This window comes from Chroicocephalus ridibundus, unplaced genomic scaffold (assembly GCF_963924245.1).
Source record: "Chroicocephalus ridibundus unplaced genomic scaffold, bChrRid1.1 SCAFFOLD_94, whole genome shotgun sequence".
NCBI lineage: Eukaryota > Metazoa > Chordata > Aves > Charadriiformes > Laridae > Chroicocephalus > Chroicocephalus ridibundus.
Genome location: NW_026961295.1, coordinates 736,089 through 755,295, shown reverse-complemented (window position 1 = coordinate 755,295; position 19,207 = coordinate 736,089). Strand labels below are relative to the sequence as shown.

At 56.5% G+C, this 19,207-nt stretch overlaps 1 protein-coding gene across 1 annotated transcript; it reads left to right on the top strand.

The window, feature by feature from the left end:
- Nucleotides 1-15,288: 15,288 nt before the first annotated feature.
- LOC134509189 (transmembrane protein 107-like) lies at nt 15,289-16,203 on the top strand (the record flags this gene model as incomplete). The annotated part of the gene is made up of 3 exons (XM_063321672.1): nt 15,289-15,376; nt 15,942-16,044; nt 16,134-16,203. Coding segments are annotated over 3 exons (261 nt in total), but the record flags the coding sequence as incomplete, so codon positions are not given.
- Nucleotides 16,204-19,207: the final 3,004 nt, after the last annotated feature.

The window sequence follows — 19,207 nt, the reverse complement described above, 5'->3', positions numbered from 1 at the left end:
GTGTCTGCCAGCCACTGGCCACTCTGCACCCTTCTCTGGGGCTGTGGGTGGCCACGTGAGCAGCTCTCGGTGCCTCTGGCACAGGGGAACCTGGCCCTCAGCAATGCCAGACAGGTGCTGGCTGAATTGGAGAAGAAAGATGAGAATCAACAAAAAATGCGGGGCATTGAGGGGGATTCATCTCCCAGCCCCAGGCACCAACCGACGGTGGGATGAACCATCTTGGGGCCCGGCGGTGGGTGGAACCCCACTGGTCTTTCCTCAGGGACCAGGGACACCAGCAATGAGAGTCCCAGCTTGGCAGTGTGACCAGCAACACAGGACCCTGCCCTGGCAGCCGTTCATTGCTCCCTGAGGGCACAGCCAGGTCCCTTCTCCTGTCCCAGTCCCAAAGGTGGGGAAGAGATTGGCTCCTTACCTGAGCATGTCACCCCAGCATCCTCACCATGATCACAGTTGCTTTGACCCCATCCATTGTGTCTACAGTCAGACAGGGCCGACTCTGTGCCGTGACACTCAACATCATCCATCCAAATGGGGCCAGATCCTGGCCCAAAGTGTGCTTCAGCAGGAGCTTTGACAGCGGACCCACAGCCCAGCTGCTTACAAACCACTGCAGCATCATTCGTGTCCCAGGAGTCATCACACACGGTCCCCCACTGGCCCTGGTGTTTTGCCTCCACTCTCCCAGCACAGCGTCCGCTGCCATCCTCCAGTCTCACCTCCGCAGCCCCTTCAACCACCAAGACGGGACTGGTCATGAGAGCGCCGAGTCCCAGAGTGCAGCTCTGGGGTCCTCCCTGCCTGTCACAGGCACCAGGATGGGAGCCCTCTCCCCTCCAGGCTCTCCCTGGGGATGTGTGGGCGTCCCCCCACTCCCCATGGGCTGTGCAGGCTGGGGGTGCTAACTCCAGACCCGCCCGGCCATTTTCTGTCCACAGCCCTCAGCACCTCCTCCCACCTCAAAGGGCCCCTGCCCATGCCCACCCAAAACCTGTATCGCCAGGCCGTGCGCAGGGCACCTGCTCCTCCCCAGCCCAGCACCCCTTAACAGCATCATGGAGACACCCTCTCCCACCCAGATGGACACAGGCAAAGGCACAGGGTCCATGGACTTGAGCTCCTTCTGACCCTCATCTCAGTGGCACTTGGAAAGAAACCCTCTTCCCAAAGGGCTCTTGATGACCCCACTGGTACACCCGATGGCCCTGGGCTGTGGGAAAAGGGACCCGGCACTTACCTCTGCAGAGCTGCACCCAGAGGAGCAGCCACAGCACCCGAGGGGACAGGAGTCCCTCCATTCCCATCCTGAGCCTCCTGCCCTGCTGGCACAGCCCTGCTCTTCCCCACTCCCTGTCACAGCCCCTGGGGACTCATGGGGACGTCGATGATGGGAGGGTGATATATCTCTGCAGATGCCGACCCAGCCGCGGAAGGAGCCAATCGAAGCAGCAGCACCTTTTTAGACGTTATCGGGAGCTATCTCCCCTCCGACACAGCCCAGCCCGCCAATGAACTTCTCCAGCGCCGTTCATGACCATATATGAGGGACATATATGTCCCGCTGCCGGTGTCATGGTCGCTGTGGTGGCAGATCATCATGGGACAAGCTGGGTGTGCAGGGCAACTTGGTTAGTCACCCCTTGCACCCTGCTGTGGGCCTGGAAGCACTGAGCATCTCCTGCGCTGGGCTCATCCAAGAAGCCATGAGGCAAGTGTCCAGCTGCCCCCAAGCTGCAGTGACCATGGAGCGGGGACTGCACCAGGGTCTGTGTCAGGATGGGGAGGAAACAGCCCCTGCCCCTGCTACGGACCTCACTGTGCTGGGAGCAGCAGCTGGGAGAGGTCTTCATCCAGGGCAAGGGCTCCATCCCAGGAGTGTTGGCTTGTCCGTCCCTCCCTGCAGGGCCCCACAGTGAGTCCCTCGCAGGAGCCGCAGCTGGATCATGTCCCTGCCCTGGCAGCAGATGGGAAGCCCAGAGGCTCAGACGTGTCCCTGACTCTCAGTGTGTCACCCAGGGGCCGTTATTCCCCACGGGCGGAGCGGGAGCTGGAGCCTGCAGGTGCACAAACCACAGCCCACGTGGCCTCGACACGCTCCCCCCGCTGCCCCCGCAGCGCCCAGGCAGGAAGTCTGTGGTTTCCTCCTGGCACCGTGCCCAGGCACATCCCTGGGGTGCCCCCGAGCCACCCCCACCCCGACTGCTCCAGCCAGGGCCGCAGGGGCTGCTCCTTCGGCCTCGCAGACACGGGGACAGGCAGCTCCCAGCCCCCGTCATGCCCCTGTCATGCACATGGCCGCTCTGCACCGAGCCCCACGGGCACGGGGTGACATCGGTGACGTGACCTCACATCCTTCCTACTGCCAAAGCTGTGTGTTCGTGGGTTATACTGACGGTGACCTCACACTCTCCTACTTCTGCTGCCGTGTGCTCATGAGTGGTACCGACAGTGACCTCACGTCCCTCCTGCTGCCACCACCGTGTGCTCAGGGGTTACAGTGACCATGACCTCACACCCTCCTGCTGCTGCTGCTGCGTGCTCAGGAGTCCCACTGTCACACACGTGTGTGCGTGTCGCGTACAGGCTTCTGATGATGACGGTTATTCCAAAAAGCCATGTTGGGGTGGGGACCAAATATTATTTTAATGGCATCAGAAGCGGCCACACAAGCCATATGCCTGCTCCTTGCCCAAAAGCTACACAAGCAGCGGTGAAATCACAAGAGTGACATTCACCCCTAGGGTCACCCCATAGACCTGCCCCAGCCCCACAGGGCCCCGCACCGTGATGGTGACCAGGATGGGTTTGGGGTTCGGGCGCAGGTCGGGGTCCAGGGAGAAGACGCGGGACCGCACTGGGGAGGGACGAGATTGTAGGAATGTATCTGAGAGAAAACGGTCATGTGAGCCAGCCTCCCTACTGTGAGAGATTAGATTAAGGGCAAAACAGGTGGTAGAAGATGGAATTAGTACATGGGAAAAACGGGAACTGAGAAGGCAGGAAACATGTTGTGCTAATGACTAAACAATTTACTATGCGAATTCTTGTAACCAATCTGATGTGTGAATGAACTGCATGCACCGCGCGTGGACAGTGTAACTAGCTAATCAGAAATAAGCGAGTTGCGTGTATGGCTACAACGCAGGGTATAAAAGATGATGATCTGTGCTTAATAAACGGCTTCTGTTGATTCACGTTGGATCGTCTGGAGTCCAGTTATTTCTCCTCAGTTTCCTAGACTGTGACAATGCATATGTGAATCGCCTTAGGGTGGCACATAAAGGAGCAAGAATTGTAACACGGGGTCCTTCTCGGGCTCCCAGCCGAGAGGCGCCTTTACGGCTGGCAATAAGAAGGGGGTTTAGCTAATGTGTACGTCTGCTGCCTTCTTCCCTGTACCCACGCAGGAACTAGAAGAGAAGAAAAGTGCAAGCGTTTTACCGTTTCTGTAGAAGTTCAGGTCAACATTTAAACAGCCAAAGCTCTGAAGAGTTACGCTGACCCTTACTTAGGCACTTCTTTTGTCTCCCTTTGAGAGATAACTAAGCACATTCCCTCCTAGCCACAGTCTAGCATCCAGAAGCATGCAGAACACGCAGACAAACCTCCACCATTTTTTCAGGGATGTTTCAAGTCATGCGATACTTAGTGCAGGAGTTCACCAAATGTCACTAAACTCGGAGACTTTGACCCAGCCAGCCACGGCCACGGGGCTTCAGCTCACCATTTGTGTGTCAGAGCCATCAGACGGGCGGCCCCGTCCTCCTTGAGACACCCCTTGGGGCAGCCGTACCCAGCGCCGGGTGGCTGGATATGGCCTTTGCTCCATGGGAGGCGCTTCCTGGGAGCAGGATCTCTCACTGGGGCACTGGGAAGCCCTCCTGAGGCCTGCATGCCTGAGGGACGGCTCTGCACTGCTCCATCGCTCACCAAAACCAGGGGCGGAGGAAGGCTGCCCTGGTGGCCTCCAAAAGAATCAGCTCCCCTGGGCTCCTCTGCGGCCACCGGGCACCTTTGCTGTCAGGCGGCTCTCCGCGCTGCTCTGCCAGCTTAACCAGCATCTCTTGCCCTCCATCTCTTCCCGCTCCTCACCAGCACTTCTCCTCCCGCAGCTCCCTGACCAGCTCCCCCCTGCTCTCCCCGGCCCTCTGGCCCTTCCCGCCCCTCTCCCCCCACCCCGCCGCCCTCTCCCTGTCGGGGGCGGCTAGCAGAAAAGTACAAGTATGCAAGAAATTCGAGGGCATGCCGACCTTGCAGACCTGAGACAAATAACTCTGAGGAGCCAGGGAACAACTGGCCTTGCAGGTCTGAGATAAATAACCTTGAAGAAGTAAGGAGTAGGCAACAAGTTATCACTGTAGCTTTTAGCACATTCCAAAACTGTAGCTTCTAGCATGTAGCAAAACCGCAAGTAGGAGGGATTATTGTAATGAAACATTTAGAGCTAAGCCAATTAGAAATGATAGAATTTGTGTAATTTGTGTAACTGTTAAGTAGCTGTATAAAAAGCTTTCCGACACGTCTAATAAACCGACATCTTGCTTGCATCAAGCAGCGTCCCGTCTCTCAATCACGGCAAATTGGTGACCCCGACATGATGGGGTGGTGAACCGCCTAGCTGAGCGGCTTGCTGCGAGTCCCATGGAACTTTGAATGAGCTGCTGAAAGGAAGCAGGAACTGGCCAGGAATCCCTCTGGATTTAAGAGGTGAGCTGTGGGAAACATGGGGAATCAGATGTCCCCCGCAGAGAGAGACGTATATGAGGTTATGAAAACGCTCCTCCGGAAACATAAAAAAGATATTTCCGGGCAGGACTTAAAGATTATGCTTAAGTGGGTACAAATGAAGATCCCCACTGTTACGGCCTCCAGTATTTTTACCCAGGAACTTTGGGACGATGTGGGGGTAAAGTTGTGGGACTCAGCGACGTCAGGGAATGCCGAGGCTCAGCGTTTGCTTCCGTGGTGGAGAAATATCTTTGAGGCTATTAAGGCACAGGAAAGGGGCCATAAAGACTCTCCAGATACTAAGGGGGAACCTTCATCAGCTCAGCCTTTGCTTCCCCCTCCGCTACCTCCGCGACGCGCTAGGTCGCCCGGACCCTTAAAGGTCTGTGCTTCAGGCTACCCTCCTGAGGAAGATCCGCTTGACCCGGGGCCCGTTGATCCCGATAAAGAGCCTGACTTGTACCCCCCTGACCCTCATGATACGTGGGCGAATATTAGACGTCAAGCTTTAAAAGAAGGTGACTTGGAAATAGCGCGAACGATAGTCACCCCTGTTATTTATCAAGGCCGGGGAGTGCAGTGGGAGGCTTTGTCCTTCCCGGTGATTAAAGAGCTGCGCCGTACCGTCACAGAACACGGGCTCTCTTCCCCATATTTTGCGAGCCTGCTGTCTTCTGTCTTTGATACGTACGTTATGACTCCCCGTGATTTAAAATCGCTAGCGCAATTGTTATTAACCCCTTCCCAGTATTCCCTCTGGGAGTCGCATTGGAGGGGGGGCCTTCAAACTCTCCTCACCAGCTACGTGGGTCATAATAATGCTGCTCTTGCCGCACTGACCATGGAGCACCTTATGGGTACGGGTCAGCACTCTGATCCAGCGGCACAGGCTCAAGATTGTCCACGAGAGGCCCTGGACGCGATCCGCGAAGAAGCAAAAAAGGCTTTACTTAAAATACCCAATTCCAGTAAACCTCAAAAGGCATTCACCTCTATTACGCAGGAACCTCGGGAGCCGTACATGCAATTCATTGATAGACTTAAGCAAGCTTTAGAACGCCAAATAGATAATACCGAAGCTCGAGAAATTTTGCTATTAAAATTAGCAGTTGAAAATGCTAACGCCGACTGTAAAAAATTACTTAAATCTCTCCCTAACCCAGCTCTGACTTTGGTTGAAATGGTAGAGGCTTGTAATCGTATCGGTACTGTGGACCATAAATTTGAAGCGATGGCAGCTGCTTTCGCAGCTATGAGAGGCATGTCTGGGGGAGGAAATTGCTACGGTTGTGGTAAACCAGGCCATATCAAACGAAATTGTCTCGCTTCTAATGGGGGGGCTAAAGCTCAAGCCCCTGGGATCTGTCCCCGATGCAGGAAAGGGCGTCATTATGCTAATCAATGTCGTTCTAAGTATAATTTGCAAGGGCAGCCGATACAGGGAAACCGCTTGCGGAGCGCGGGGCAGCGACGCGCACAGACACAAGTATCGTCCCCGGTGAATTGAGCCATGCAGATGGGTGTGACCCCGCCACAAGTCTTCGCCCAGCAACAGCCGGTAGCGCCGGATTGGACCTGGCAACCTCACACGCAGTAACGTTGCTTGATTCCTCTGTTCATTTATTAGCAACTAATGTTTCAGGTCCTTTAGCCCCCAAAACACAAGGGCTACTATTGGGGAGATCATCGGTAACCTTAGCCGGACTTTTTGTATTGCCTGGAGTAATTGATGCGGATACCGTTGGGGAAATTAAAATCATGGCCTGGACCCCATTTCCCCCTTGCACAGTACCCAAAGGAAGCCGCATTGCACAATTACTACTGATCCCGCAGAACGCGAGCTCTCTTTCGCCCCACCCACCTCCACAGCAAAGACAAGGAGGTTTTGGATCTACTGGGGATCCACAGATTCTCTGGGTACAGTCCATTTCCCAGAAGCGACCACTTTGTCAGTGTACTCTTATTCACGGCACTCAGCAAGTAATCCTAAATGGGATTATTGACACAGGGGCCGATGTTACCGTAATTTCACAGGCGAAGTGGCCTCCACAATGGCCTTTGGCAGCTGTGCCTCAGGCACTAGACGGAATCGGAGGAGTTGGTAGAAGCCACCAATCCTCGGAATTGATCCAAATCAAAGGCCCAGAAGGACGAGTGGCTTCCGTCAAGCCTTTTGTGCTGCCTGTTCCTATGGTCTTATGGGGACGTGATGTGCTGTCACAATGGGGAACTTCCATTCAGTCGCATTTTTAGGAGGGGCCATTGAGGTGCGCGACACCCTGAAACTGACTTGGAAAACTCAGACACCCATTTGGGTAGATCAATGGCCCCTACCACTCGAAAAGCTTCGCGCTCTCCAAGAACTGGTTATGGAACAATTAGCAAAAGGACATATAGTACCTACTACTAGTCCTTGGAATTCACCTGTCTTTGTTATTAAGAAGCAATCTGGCAAGTGGCGCCTGCTCCATGATCTCAGAAAAATCAATGATGCTATGGTAGATATGGGAGCTCTGCAGCCAGGGCTCCCTTCTCCAACTATGATCCCCCGCAATTGGCATCTCACCGTTATCGACCTTAAGGATTGCTTTTTTAACATTCCACTACACCCTGATGACGCTGCCAACTTTGCTTTTTCAGTCCCAAGTGTCAATATGCAAGCCCCTGTGCAACGATATCAGTGGGTTGTACTGCCACAGGGAATGAAAAATAGCCCGACAATTTGTCAATGGTATGTCGCTAAGGTACTTAGCCCTGTCAGGGTTGCGTTGCCTCAAGTTCTGTTATATCATTATATGGATGATATCTTGACGGCTGCGCCTCACCTTGAGCTCATGGAAAAGGCCGTAGCCCTTGTCACGGCCGCTGTCAATTCGGCAGGCCTCTGTATTGCGCCCGAAAAAGTCCAGAAAATGCCCCCTTGGACCTACTTGTGTTGGCGCATCAGGACCCAGACGATAGTTCCCCAACCTGTGCATATACAGGCGGACATTAAAAATTTGCACGATGTTCAAAAATTATTAGGGACCATTACTTGGGTCCGACCCTTGCTAGGAATCTCCAATTCAGACTTAAGCCCTTTGTTTGAACTCCTCAAGGGAGATTCCGATTTACGCTCCCCTCGTCGACTTGGTCCTGAAGCCGCTGCCTCATTACAAAAAGTAGCGGAAGCCATTGCCTCACAGCAAGCACACCGCTGTGCGCCTGAATTGCCCTTCAATTTAATTATTTTGAACCCTGCACGTCAGCCATATGCTTTGATTTTTCAATGGGACCCTAACAATCCTGATCCCTTATTAATCATTGAGTGGGTCTTTTTACCCAACCAGCCCACTAAAACAATTTAGACACAACATGAAATGTTTGCTTCCTTGATAATTAAAGCACGGCAGCGCTTGCTTGCCCTGTCAGGGATGGACTTTGCTTCTATCTGTTTACCTGTAACTAATATGTACCTACAATGGTTATTCCAACAGTCTGATGCTTTTGTGTTTGCCTTAACAGATTATACGGGTCAACTAACCTCACATCCTCCGTCCCACAAGCTTCTACATGCTCATTTTAACTTAATATCCATACCAAAGAGATGTCACCAGCCCCTCCAAGGCCTTACTGTGTTCACCGATGGGTCTGGAAAAACACACAAGTCGGTGATTGTCTGGTGGGATGACCGCTCTCAACAATGGGAGTCGGACGTTGAGACAGTCTCCGGGTCCCCTCAAATCGTAGAGCTTGCCGCTGTTGTTCGAGCTTTTCGTAAGTGGTCTACACCACTGAATCTTATTACTGATTCTGCTTATGTTGCAGGCGTCGACGAACGGGCAGAGGCCTCGGTGCTGCGTCATACTTCGCATGCTGATTTGTTTGCTTTGTTGCAGGAACTTGTTTTCCTTTTAACCTCTCGAACACATCCCTATTTTGTTTTACATGTTAGATCGCACACCTCTTTACCTGGGTTTATTGCAGAAGGCAATCGACGGGCTGATATGCTCGCTCTGCCGGTACAAGTTTTACCTGACCGTATTGCACAAGCTAAGCTTAGTCATTCCTTTTTCCATCAGAATGCAGGGGGCCTCAAACGTCAGTTTGGCGAACATTATCACTGTCTGCCCTGATTGTCAAAAACATTCCTTTCCTACGGCCCCAGGCGGGGTTAATCCCAGAGGCTTACAAAGCCTGCAATTATGGCAGACGGATGTCACACACTATCCAGAATTTGGGAGATTAAAATACGTCCATTCCTCTATTGACACCTTTTCAGGAGCTCTATTTGCCTCCTGCCATGTGGGGGAGGCGGCGAAAGATGTTCGCAGGCATCTGCTGCGTGCTTTTGCTACCTTAGGCATCCCTGCACAAATCAAAACAGACAATGGTCCTGCTTATGTCTCGGCTGCACTTGAAACCTTTTTTATCTCTTGGGGGATCACTCACATCACTGGGATCCCGCATTCCCCTATGGGCCAGTCCCTGATTGAACGCTCTCATCAGTCTTTAAAGCACTTGTTACAGCAACAGAAAGGGGGAGTAGGGACAGCCACCCCTGAAGAACGTCTACAGAAAGCCTTGTATGTTTTTAACTTTTTAAATTGTTCTTTAATAGATAACAACCCTCCGATCGTTCGCCACTTTAACACAAACACTTCTTTCGAAGCCAGCGTAAAAGCTCCATTCCTGATCCGCGACCCTGAGACAGGTAAGGTCTTGGGGCCGTACCCCCTTGTCACATGGGGCAGAGGCTATGCTTGTGTTTCCACAGAACGAGGCCCCAGGTGGATCCCAGCGAAGAGCGTGCGACCTTTCCGTGAACCCCTACCACAATCGGATGGCCACAACACCAATCCACAGCTAGATCATTCCCCTGAACAGCATACCGAAGAACATTCGGAGGACTGATGCAGTGCTTTTATGGACAATAGAGCAGAGACTTGCTACTGGCCCACGGACATGGCTGTGAGGACTTTGACGGAATGTGCTGCATGGACTTAGAGGACCACTCTTCTTCGATACATAAGCAAATTACACAACTCCTCACGCATTCACAAAAGGTGCAATCTGATACGGACTTCTTCGGATTGGGTGCTTTGGGTGATTGGTTTGGGCTAAAGGGCTGGCTTAGGAGCCTGGTACAATCTGCTGTGCTCATATTAGTTATTATATTGGTAGGCCTTTTGATTCTAAGCTGCGTTCTTTCCTGTGTCAGGTCTATGGTGACTAAAGTTGTTCGACATACATGGTTTATTCAAAACGGCGATATTCCAAAGATTTACGCTAGTGTTAGTTCTGTCCAGCTCACTGAGTATGATGACCTTTAAACCCGCGCCTCAGTTCTGCCTTTAAAGAAACAAAAAAGGGGGAGATGTCGGGGCAGCTAGCGGAAAAGTACAAGTATGCAAGAAACTCGAGGGCATGCCAACCTTGCAGATCTGGGACAAATAACTCTGAGGAGTCAGGGAACAGCTGGCCTTGCAGGTCCGAGATAAATAACCTTGAAGAAGTAGGGAGTAGGCAACAAGTTATCACTGTAGCTTCTAGCACATAGCAAAACCGTAGCTTCTAGCATGTAGCGAAACCGCAAGTAGGAGGGATTATTGTAATGAAACATTTAGAGCTAAGCCAATTAGAAATGATAGAATTTGTGTAATTTGTGTAACTGTTAAGTAGCTGTATAAAAGGCTTTCCGACGCGTCTAATAAACGGACATTTTGCTTGCATCAAGCAGCGTCCCGTCTCTCAATCGCGGCAGAGAAGCAGGGTGCAGAGGGCTGTTTGAGGATCTCCTCTTCACGCTCCACAATGGCCCGCCTTGACATTCAGAAAGGAAGGCGTGGATGAGAAAGAAGCTCCTGACAAAACCCAAGCCTGAAGAGGAAGCACAGAGGAGGTGGAAGCTGGCTGCCTGCCAGCCTCAGGGGTTTTGTGTTTCCATACTGGAGACACACATTTGTGTGTGCGTGTGCTTGTTTATGTTGGGGGGGAACTGAGGGATGAGGAGATCCTGGGGCCGGCTTCTAGATAGAGCATCTACAACCAGCTCCTGGAGGGATCCATTTTCTCTGTGTGTCTATACAGGTCTATATTTCCCACTGACGCAGTCTGCCATACAGGCAGCGCACCATACCAGTACCCTCACTGGTATTTTGGTGATGGTTGTCACGGTACTTCCTACTTGAGGCGGCAATTCTATTGAACTAGTACCTCCTTTAATTGTGTATCGTGGCCTGCAACTCCTCATGTTATCTTGTGAGAGACAGCACCACCAGGGTGAGCCATCAGCATAGAAACATGAACAGCTGAGCAAATGGATCTTCATTCCAGGGCAATGGAGCTTCACTTCAGGGGAACCTTGAGAAACTCTGGGATATGGCCAAGAGCAACCTCTAGAAGTTTACAAGGAGAAGCATCCAGTCCTGCACTGAGGGGGAGGAAGGAATAACCAGGTGCATCAGAGCCCACTGGGACCTAACGTGCTGAGCAGTGATCCTGAGGAGAAGGTGCTGGGAACTGGAGTGGCCCCCCAAAGAAAAGTGTCCCCCTGTGTGCAGCTCCCCATTTTGGAGGAGTGGGGAGGAACTGGAGAGTGCCCAGAGGAGGTCTGCCCAGGTGTGTTTCAGCATATAGTGCACATGCGCTGCGTGGGGAGGCTGAGGAATGTGGGCTTCTTTGCCCCTTTGGCCCCATGGTGGAGAGGCTCTGAGCAGGACAGGGGTTGCTCGAAGGACGGTTTCAGAGATGATGGGGCTTTTCTTCTTCGTGGGAGACCGCATGAGAAAGAAAGAATGCCAGAACTTGTAGCTTGGGAGGTTTAAACAGGAAATGGGAGAAAGAAACGTCACTCCAAGGGCAGTGCTGTGGAAAAGGCGGCCAACCAGAAAGAATGTGGATCAGCCCGTGGCTTTGTGTTTATTAAAGACATATCCCCGAAGGATGGCGAGACTTCAGAAAGCTTAGTGAGTTGCTCAGGCGAGAGCAAGGTGGAGGAGCAGGGGAGATGTCTGCAGCCTGCAGGGACCATGCCCAGGTGTGGAACACAATAGGACAGCTTGCGGTGGTTTCAACAGTGTGGGGCTGTTGAAATGTGAAAAGCCCCCAAGAGATCCAAGGTCTTAATCTCCGTGTCTGTGACTGTTATTTCTGCCACTGATGCCTATAAGGAGTACAAGAGCCTGATGGCCTCCTCGTCCCCACCTGGCAGCCTGGGAGGTGTCCTACTGTCATTCTGCACGTGTCATTGCACCTCCCTTCCCACATCATCCGCATGGAAGAGCAACTTGGAAGACATCATCCTGATTATGGAACAGGTCATCCTGAGTGCCATTATGTGGCACATGAAGAACAACCAGGTGATCAGGCGCAGTCAGCATGGGTTCACGAAAGGCAGGTCGTGCTTGACAACCCTGATCTCCTTCTAAAATAAGGTGACCCGCTGAGTGGATGAGGGAAAGGCTGTGGATGTTGTTTACGTGGAGTTTAGTAAAGCTTTTTGACACAGTTTCCCACAGTGTTCTCCTGGAGAAACTGGCTGCCCATGGCTTGGATGGGCGTACGCTTCGCTGGGTGAAAAACTGCTGGGACAGCCGGGCCCAATGAGTGATGGTGAATGGAGTTCAATCCAGTTGGTGGCCGGTCACGAGTGGTGTTCCCCAGGGCTCAGTACTGGGGCCGATTCTCTTTAAAATCTTTATCAATGATCTGGACAATGGGATCGAGTGCACCCCAAGTAAGTTCACAGATGACACCAAGTTGGGGGTGTGTGTCGACCTGCTCGAGGGTAGGAGGGCGTTGCAGAGGGACCTGGACAGGCTGGATCGATGGTGCGAGGCCAAGGGCATGAGGTTCAACAAGGCCAAGTGCCAGGTCCTGCACTTGGGTCACAACAACCCCATGCATCGCTACAGGCTTGGGGAGGAGTGACTGGAGAGCTGCCTGGCAGGAAAGGACCTGGGGGTTTTTTGGTTGACAGGCATCTGAATATGACCCAGCAGTGTGCCCAGGTGGCCAACAGCATCCTGGCCTCTATCAGGAACAGTGTGGTGAATTGGACCACGGAAGTAATCGTCCCTAGTCACTAGTTCAGGTTGCTCCAAGCTCCTGACCTTGGACATGTCCAGGCATGGGGCATCCGCAACTGCAAGCCATTGCCCCTTGTTCTGCTATTACAGGCCTTGGTAAAAAGTCTCACTCCATCTTTCTTGGCCTATGACCACTGTGATTTCACCTGCAAACACCGTGGAGAGAGCCCAGAGATCTCCCAAGACAGGGTTTGGAGGCCTCAAGCACTTGACCAGTATCTAGAGGCTGAGAGCCCTGGGCTCAGTGGTGTGAAGACTGAGGACGGTATGGGAGGAGCCTGAGCGTGCTGGAAGGGTGCTTTCAGAGCTGGTGGAGCTTTTCTTCCTAGTGGAAAACAGCATGAAACAGTGGAAAACAGAAAGAAATATTGCCACGACGGGCAAGTGGGGAGGTGCAGGCTGGCCACGAGGAGAAAGAAACATCACTCCAAGGGCAGTGCTGTGGTGCAACGCGCCACCCAGAACGACTCTGGATCAGCCCAATGCTTTGTGTTTCAAGGAAGAGTCAGGGAGGATGGAGAGATCTCAGCAAAGGAAGGTGGCAGCAAGATGGGGCAGCCAGGTGGAAGACTACAGCCTGCAGGGAAAGAGGCAGAGGTGATGGGACACTGTAGGACAGCCTGTGGTGGAGAAGACAGAGGGATGTGGCAAAGCTGAAAGGCCCCTAACAGAGCCAACCTCTTCATGTCTTGGGCTATGGCTGTTGTCTCTGCCACTGATGCCTCTGAGACAACCAGTCCTTCCAGCACTGCGGTCTTGTTGCCTCCTTGTCCACACTCAGGAGCCTGGGAGGTGTCGTACCCTAGTCCTGCCCTTGGCACTGCACATCTCCACATCCCACTGTCCCAGGAAGAGCCCTGAGGAAGGAGTGAGGGAGAGGATCTCCCTTCCTGGGGACTGGGGGTCAGGCCTTGGCCCTTTGGGCGATGGAGTCAGGCCTTGGCCCTTTGCACTAATGAAACACATCCAGGTTTACCCAGCATCAGGGTCACCTTCAACTTGCTTTTCCCGACCTGCCATCGCTGCCTCCAGTTTTCTGCTGTAACCAGACCCGGGGGGCAATTCCTCAGTGGTGTCCCTCAGTGGGACCCATCAACAACACAAGAAAATTTGGAGTTTGAACCCAACTTTGACTCCTTGAGAGGTTCCTTCAACTTCCTCGCAGCGTCTGACGTTCACGGACTCGGCCTCGAACCCACCGGAGGGGATCTCTCCAGTTGCTGCCCCCCCAGAGAATCACAGAAGATGCCGAGTTGGAAGGGACCCACAAGGCTCAAGTCCAACTCCCAGCTCCTCACGGAAGCACCTACAACTGAATCATATGACAAAGACCGATGTCCAGATGCTCCTTGACCTCTGGCAGGCTGGGTGCCGGGACCACTCCCCTGGGGAGCCAGCGACTGACCACCCTCTCAGTGAAGAACCTTTGTCTCACATCCAGGCGGAATTTCCCCCGATGCAGCTTCGTTCCATTTCTTCGTGTCCTGCTGCTGGTCACCAAAGAGAGCAGATCAGCACCTCCCCCTCCGCTCGTGTCCACACGCATGTCCATTCACCTCCCCACCTGTCTACACGTGTCCACACACCCCCACAGGCTTCCATGCGCCTCTGCACACGTGTCCACACACCTCCACATGCCTCCACTCCCAACCACACTCCTCCACACGTGTCCACTTGCATGTCCGCACACCCCCACAGGCTTCCACGCGTGTCTGCACATGTGTCCACACGCCTCCACATGTGTCCACATGTGTGTCCACATGCCACCACTCCTGTCTCCACATGTGTCCACACACCCACATGGGCTTCCACACATGTCCACATGTGTCCACACACCTCCACACGTGTCCACTCTTGACCACAGGCCTCCACACGTGTCCACACGCGTGTCCACACACCCCCACAGGCTTCCACTCCATTCTCCACACGTGCCCACACGCATCCACATGTGCCCACACACCTCCAGATGCCTCCACACCCCACTGTGCGTGGCCACACACATGTTCACACACCTCCACATGCCTCAGACCGACCCCCCCACACCATCTTGGTGCCCCCCCCACGTCCCCTCCTGTCCCCCGTGGGGCGGCCCCCTCCCCGACCCACCCGTGTCCCCACTGGGGGGGATCTCCGTGTGTCCCCCCCACCTCCTGTCCCCACCCACTAGGGTGTATCCCTGCCCCCCCCCCCCCCGGGTATCTCAGTGTCCCCCGTGTCCCCAGTGGGGGTCCCCGTATTTGTCCCCCCCTCTCCGTGTCCCCCCACAAAAGGGTCTCCCACTGCCCCCCCCCCACGGGTATCTCAGTGCCCCCCGTGTCCCCAGTGGGGGTCCCCGTGTTTGTCCCACCCTCTGCCTGTCCCCCCCAAAAGGGTCTCCCCCTGCCTCCCCCGCCCCGGGTATCTCGGTGCCCACCGTGTTCCCCGCGGGGGGGGGATGTCCCTGTGCCCCCCCCGACCCCCCCTGTGTCCCTGCAGGCTGAAGGGGGCTTTTGGGGGGGCCCTGGGGCTGCTGGGGGTCGAGTTCGTCGGGTTCTTCTCAGGGGTCTCCATGTTCCGGCCCGGGCAGAGCCTCTTCTGTATCTTGGGGGGGCCCCAAAACCCGGGGGGGGACACCCTAAAAATGGGGGGGCCCTAAAACTGGGGGGGAGGGGCCTAAAACTGGAGGGGGGGGAGGGGCCTTAAATGGGGCAGGGGGGAGATGCCCTGAAATGGGGGGGGGGACCCAATAAAGCGGGGGAGGCCCTGAAACGGGGGGGGACCCCGAAATGGGACACACACACACACAAAACATGGGGGGTGACCCTGAAACACGGGGGGGGCCTAAAATATGGGGGGGGACGAAACATAAGGGGGGACAGGGCCCAACATGGGAGGGGGGCCAAAAACGGGGGGGGAACCCCAAAAGGTGTGTGCGGGGATCCGAAATGAGGGGGGGGATCCCTGAAATGGGGGGCAAGACACCCCAAAACCGGGGGGCTGCCATCAGGGAGGTTCCTTCCCCCCTCCAAAGGTCACGGGGGGGGCCCTGCCAGGCCCGGGGGGAGGTGGGTTTCGCCCAATTCCGCCCAGTGGGGGGGGTGCCCGGGGGGGAGGGGCCGCCCCGCCCCCATTTTTGGGGTGATTTTCCCTGACGTGGGGCAGTGCTGGGGGCCCACGTGGCGGCTGCCCTGGGCCTGGCCCTGGCCCTGGCCCTGCTGGAGGACTGGGACGGCGGCTCCTTCTGGCTCCTCTTCGGCCTCTGCAGGTGGGTCGCGGGGGGAGGGGGTCTTTGTTGGGGTGTCCCCCCCCGCTTACACCTGACTGACACCCTCCATTCGCCCCCCCGCCCCGCAGTGTCCCTCCCGCTGTCACCGAGGCGCTGCTGCTGGTCTCCATTCCGGGGTGCAGGAGAAGAGCCCTCTGAGCCCCGGGGTGGGGATTGTCGGTGTCCGTACCCCCCCACCCCCCCCGAACCCCCCCGAGGGTCCCCAATATGCGCTGATCCCCCCCTTCCCCCCCCCAACTTCCACCGCCGTGTTGAGAAATTAAAGGGTTTAGCGCGGGAAAGCGCCGGCGCGCCACGGCTTTGGCGCAGAAAGACGGGGCGGTGGCCCCGCTCCTCATGCAAATGAGAGCCGCGGGGCAGGCTGGGAGCGCGCGGGAGAGAGGAAGGAGGGGCTTTTTGGGGATCGGGAGGGGGATGAGGGAAGGAGATGGGGGGAGACGGCGGGGGGCATCAGGGGAGTGCGAGGGGGGCGGAGGGAGGGGGGTAGGGCGGGTCGCCGTTGGGTAGGGGGTGGTGGCGGATGCCCGCCCCCGCGGGGGAGGAGGAGATAGCGTTAGTGTGGTACAGTGGGATTTCTGTTTTGTGGTGAGTATGTGATTGGTGCTGCATGACGGGGTGTGATTACACGTCCATGAAAGGAGTGGGGCTGGGCCAAGCGCGGTAACGAGTCGCTCCAGCGGAGTGTGTGGCTGTCGGTGGGTGCGCGTGGGTGCCGGGAATGGCTGCCTGTGCGTGCAATGGGGCCGTGCGACCGGGGCGTGCACCCTCGGAGGTGTGCAAGAGCCGTGTGTGTGAGGGGGCTGCGGGCACGAGGGACACTCCTTGTGCCCCATACATCCTCCACCCCATGGACATCTGCACTGCCCCATAGGTCCCCCCTTGCCCCATACGCCCCCCCTTGTGCCCTCCACTCTCCGCACTGGGACCCCACTCGCCTGGTCTCTGGTTTCTCCCGTTTCTCCCAGTTTCCCAGTTGGCAGCTCCCAGCCCTGCAACGCTGGGAGTCCCCCCCCCCCGGGGACCCTCCGGTGCCCCCTGGGAATGATCCCCCCACAGCCAACCCCCCTGAAGACGGGAAATCTTGGAATCCTGGAATCATTTGGGTTGGAAAAGATGTTGAAGATCCTCAAAGGAGGATATTTGTGACCGTTCCTCAATAGCTACGGGGCGGGGGGCAGGAGGACGGGGCCCAGTGACAGGACAAGGGGCAACGGGGACAAACCGGGACACGGCAAACAAGGAAAATTTCGCTTGGAGGGAGATGGAGCTTGGGGACACGGTGCCTAGAGAGTGTCCTTCTCCAGAGATATCCCAACCCTGCCTGGAGCGGTCCTGGCCCACCTGCCCCGGGTGACCCTGCTGTGGTGGGGGCTGGATGATGGTCGCTGAAGGAGATGGAGGAGAGGGAATTGGGGGGGTGAGGGCATGGGAAAGGGCCCATGGGAAGGAGGGGGACATGGGGTTTTGGGGACCTGGGTTTTGGGGATGTGGGGTTTTGGGGACATAGGGTTTGGGGGACGTGGGTTTTTAGGGACGTGGGTTTTAGGGGCAGATTTTGATGGATATGGGGTTTTGGGGACGTGGGGTTTTGGGACATAGATTTTGATGGATATGGGGTTTTGGGGACGTGGGGTTTTGGGACATAGATTTTGATGGATGTGGGGTTTTGGGGACGTGGGGGTTTGGGGACATGGAATAGTGATGGATTTGGCAGTTTTGGTCCATGGTTGGCCTCGATGATGTGAAAGGTCCCTTCCGACCTGGGCAATTCTGTGGTTCTCTGGGGCGGAAGAAGCTGGCCCCCCCCCTCCCCCAAAAGGAGGGCATTTCCCCCCAGAATGGTGGGGAATTCCCAGGAGAGGTTGTGAGCTCAGCCTCCAGCACCGCGCGGAGCCGAGGGGCGAGTTCCAGCCCGGCTCCCATGGAGCTCTCTCCCAAGGGGGACCCGTGACGAGCCCGCGCCAGCGTTTCCGTCCTGTGCCGCCCATCTCTCCCCGGCCCCCTCCTCTCCCAAGACGGTCTGTCCCAGTTGGCCACTTCCAGCCCCCCCGGGGGCTCCTTGGAGCAGCCTTTTTGGGGTGGTTCCGACCGCAGCCAGCGCCAAACCCCACTCCCGGACATCGGAGGAGCCCCCCGGCGGGGACGGAGCTGGGTCACAAATCCCTGGGGGATTCTCCAGGTTCCTGAGGCTCCTCCCCAACCCGCGACGCCCCAGAGAAGGGGGTGGGCTGGGGGGGGGGCGGTTCAGGAAGGCAGGTGGCCAGGCGTGGGGCTCCGAAATGGCCTGGGAACCCCCCAGAGGGCTGAGTCCGTGGGGCAGGAGCCCAGAGGTCCGGGCCGTCCCTCCACGCTCCTCTCCTGCCCCACACCACGGGGAGAGGGGCCACGGAGGGGGGGCCACGCGCAGGCAGACGCGGAGCGAAGCTTTGCTGAAGGAGTTTATTGATGGCGAGAGGGCAACGGTCCGGGGCTCCCGGGGGTCGGGGGGGGCCATCCAGGGATGATCATCTCCTCGTGCCACTTGGGGGGGACGGGACGAGGGCGTCACCGCCGGTTCCAGTCCTGGAAGACAGAGTCTGGCGTGAGACCCCCCCGGCGTGCGCCAGGCCAGGAGAGCGGCCGCGTCCCCCCCGTCTCCCCGCAGAGCCCTGGGGACGGAGAAGGGACCCGGAGCCCCCCACGCACCCAGGGCAGGACCTGGCTCTCCTGAGCCCCCCGGGGCACCCCCAGCCCCTTGCCCGGCGTGGCCTTACCCGGGGACACCCCGAAACCTCCCCAAGCCCCGCCCGGCCCCCGCGGGCATCCTGGGGGGCACCAGAGCCCCCTGCTCGGCCGCGGCGGGGCCCCGGGCAGTCTGTGCAACCCCCCCCGGGTGTGGGGACTGGCAGGGCAGCAGCTGCGTCCCGCTGGCCCGGGACACGCGTCGCCGCCATCCCCTCGTCGTCCCGCGGCCCCAGCAGTCCCGGCCGCGAGGGCTCGGGGACCCCCTGGGGCCCAGGACCCTCCGTGGGGCTGGAGCGGCCGGGACGTCACTCACCTAGGCCTCGGCCGCCTCAGCCATGCGTCTCTGGCGCACCAGCTCCAGCAGCTTCTCAGCCCGGGGGGCCTGGGGAGACGGGGGGGTCAGGGAGGCGCTGGGAAA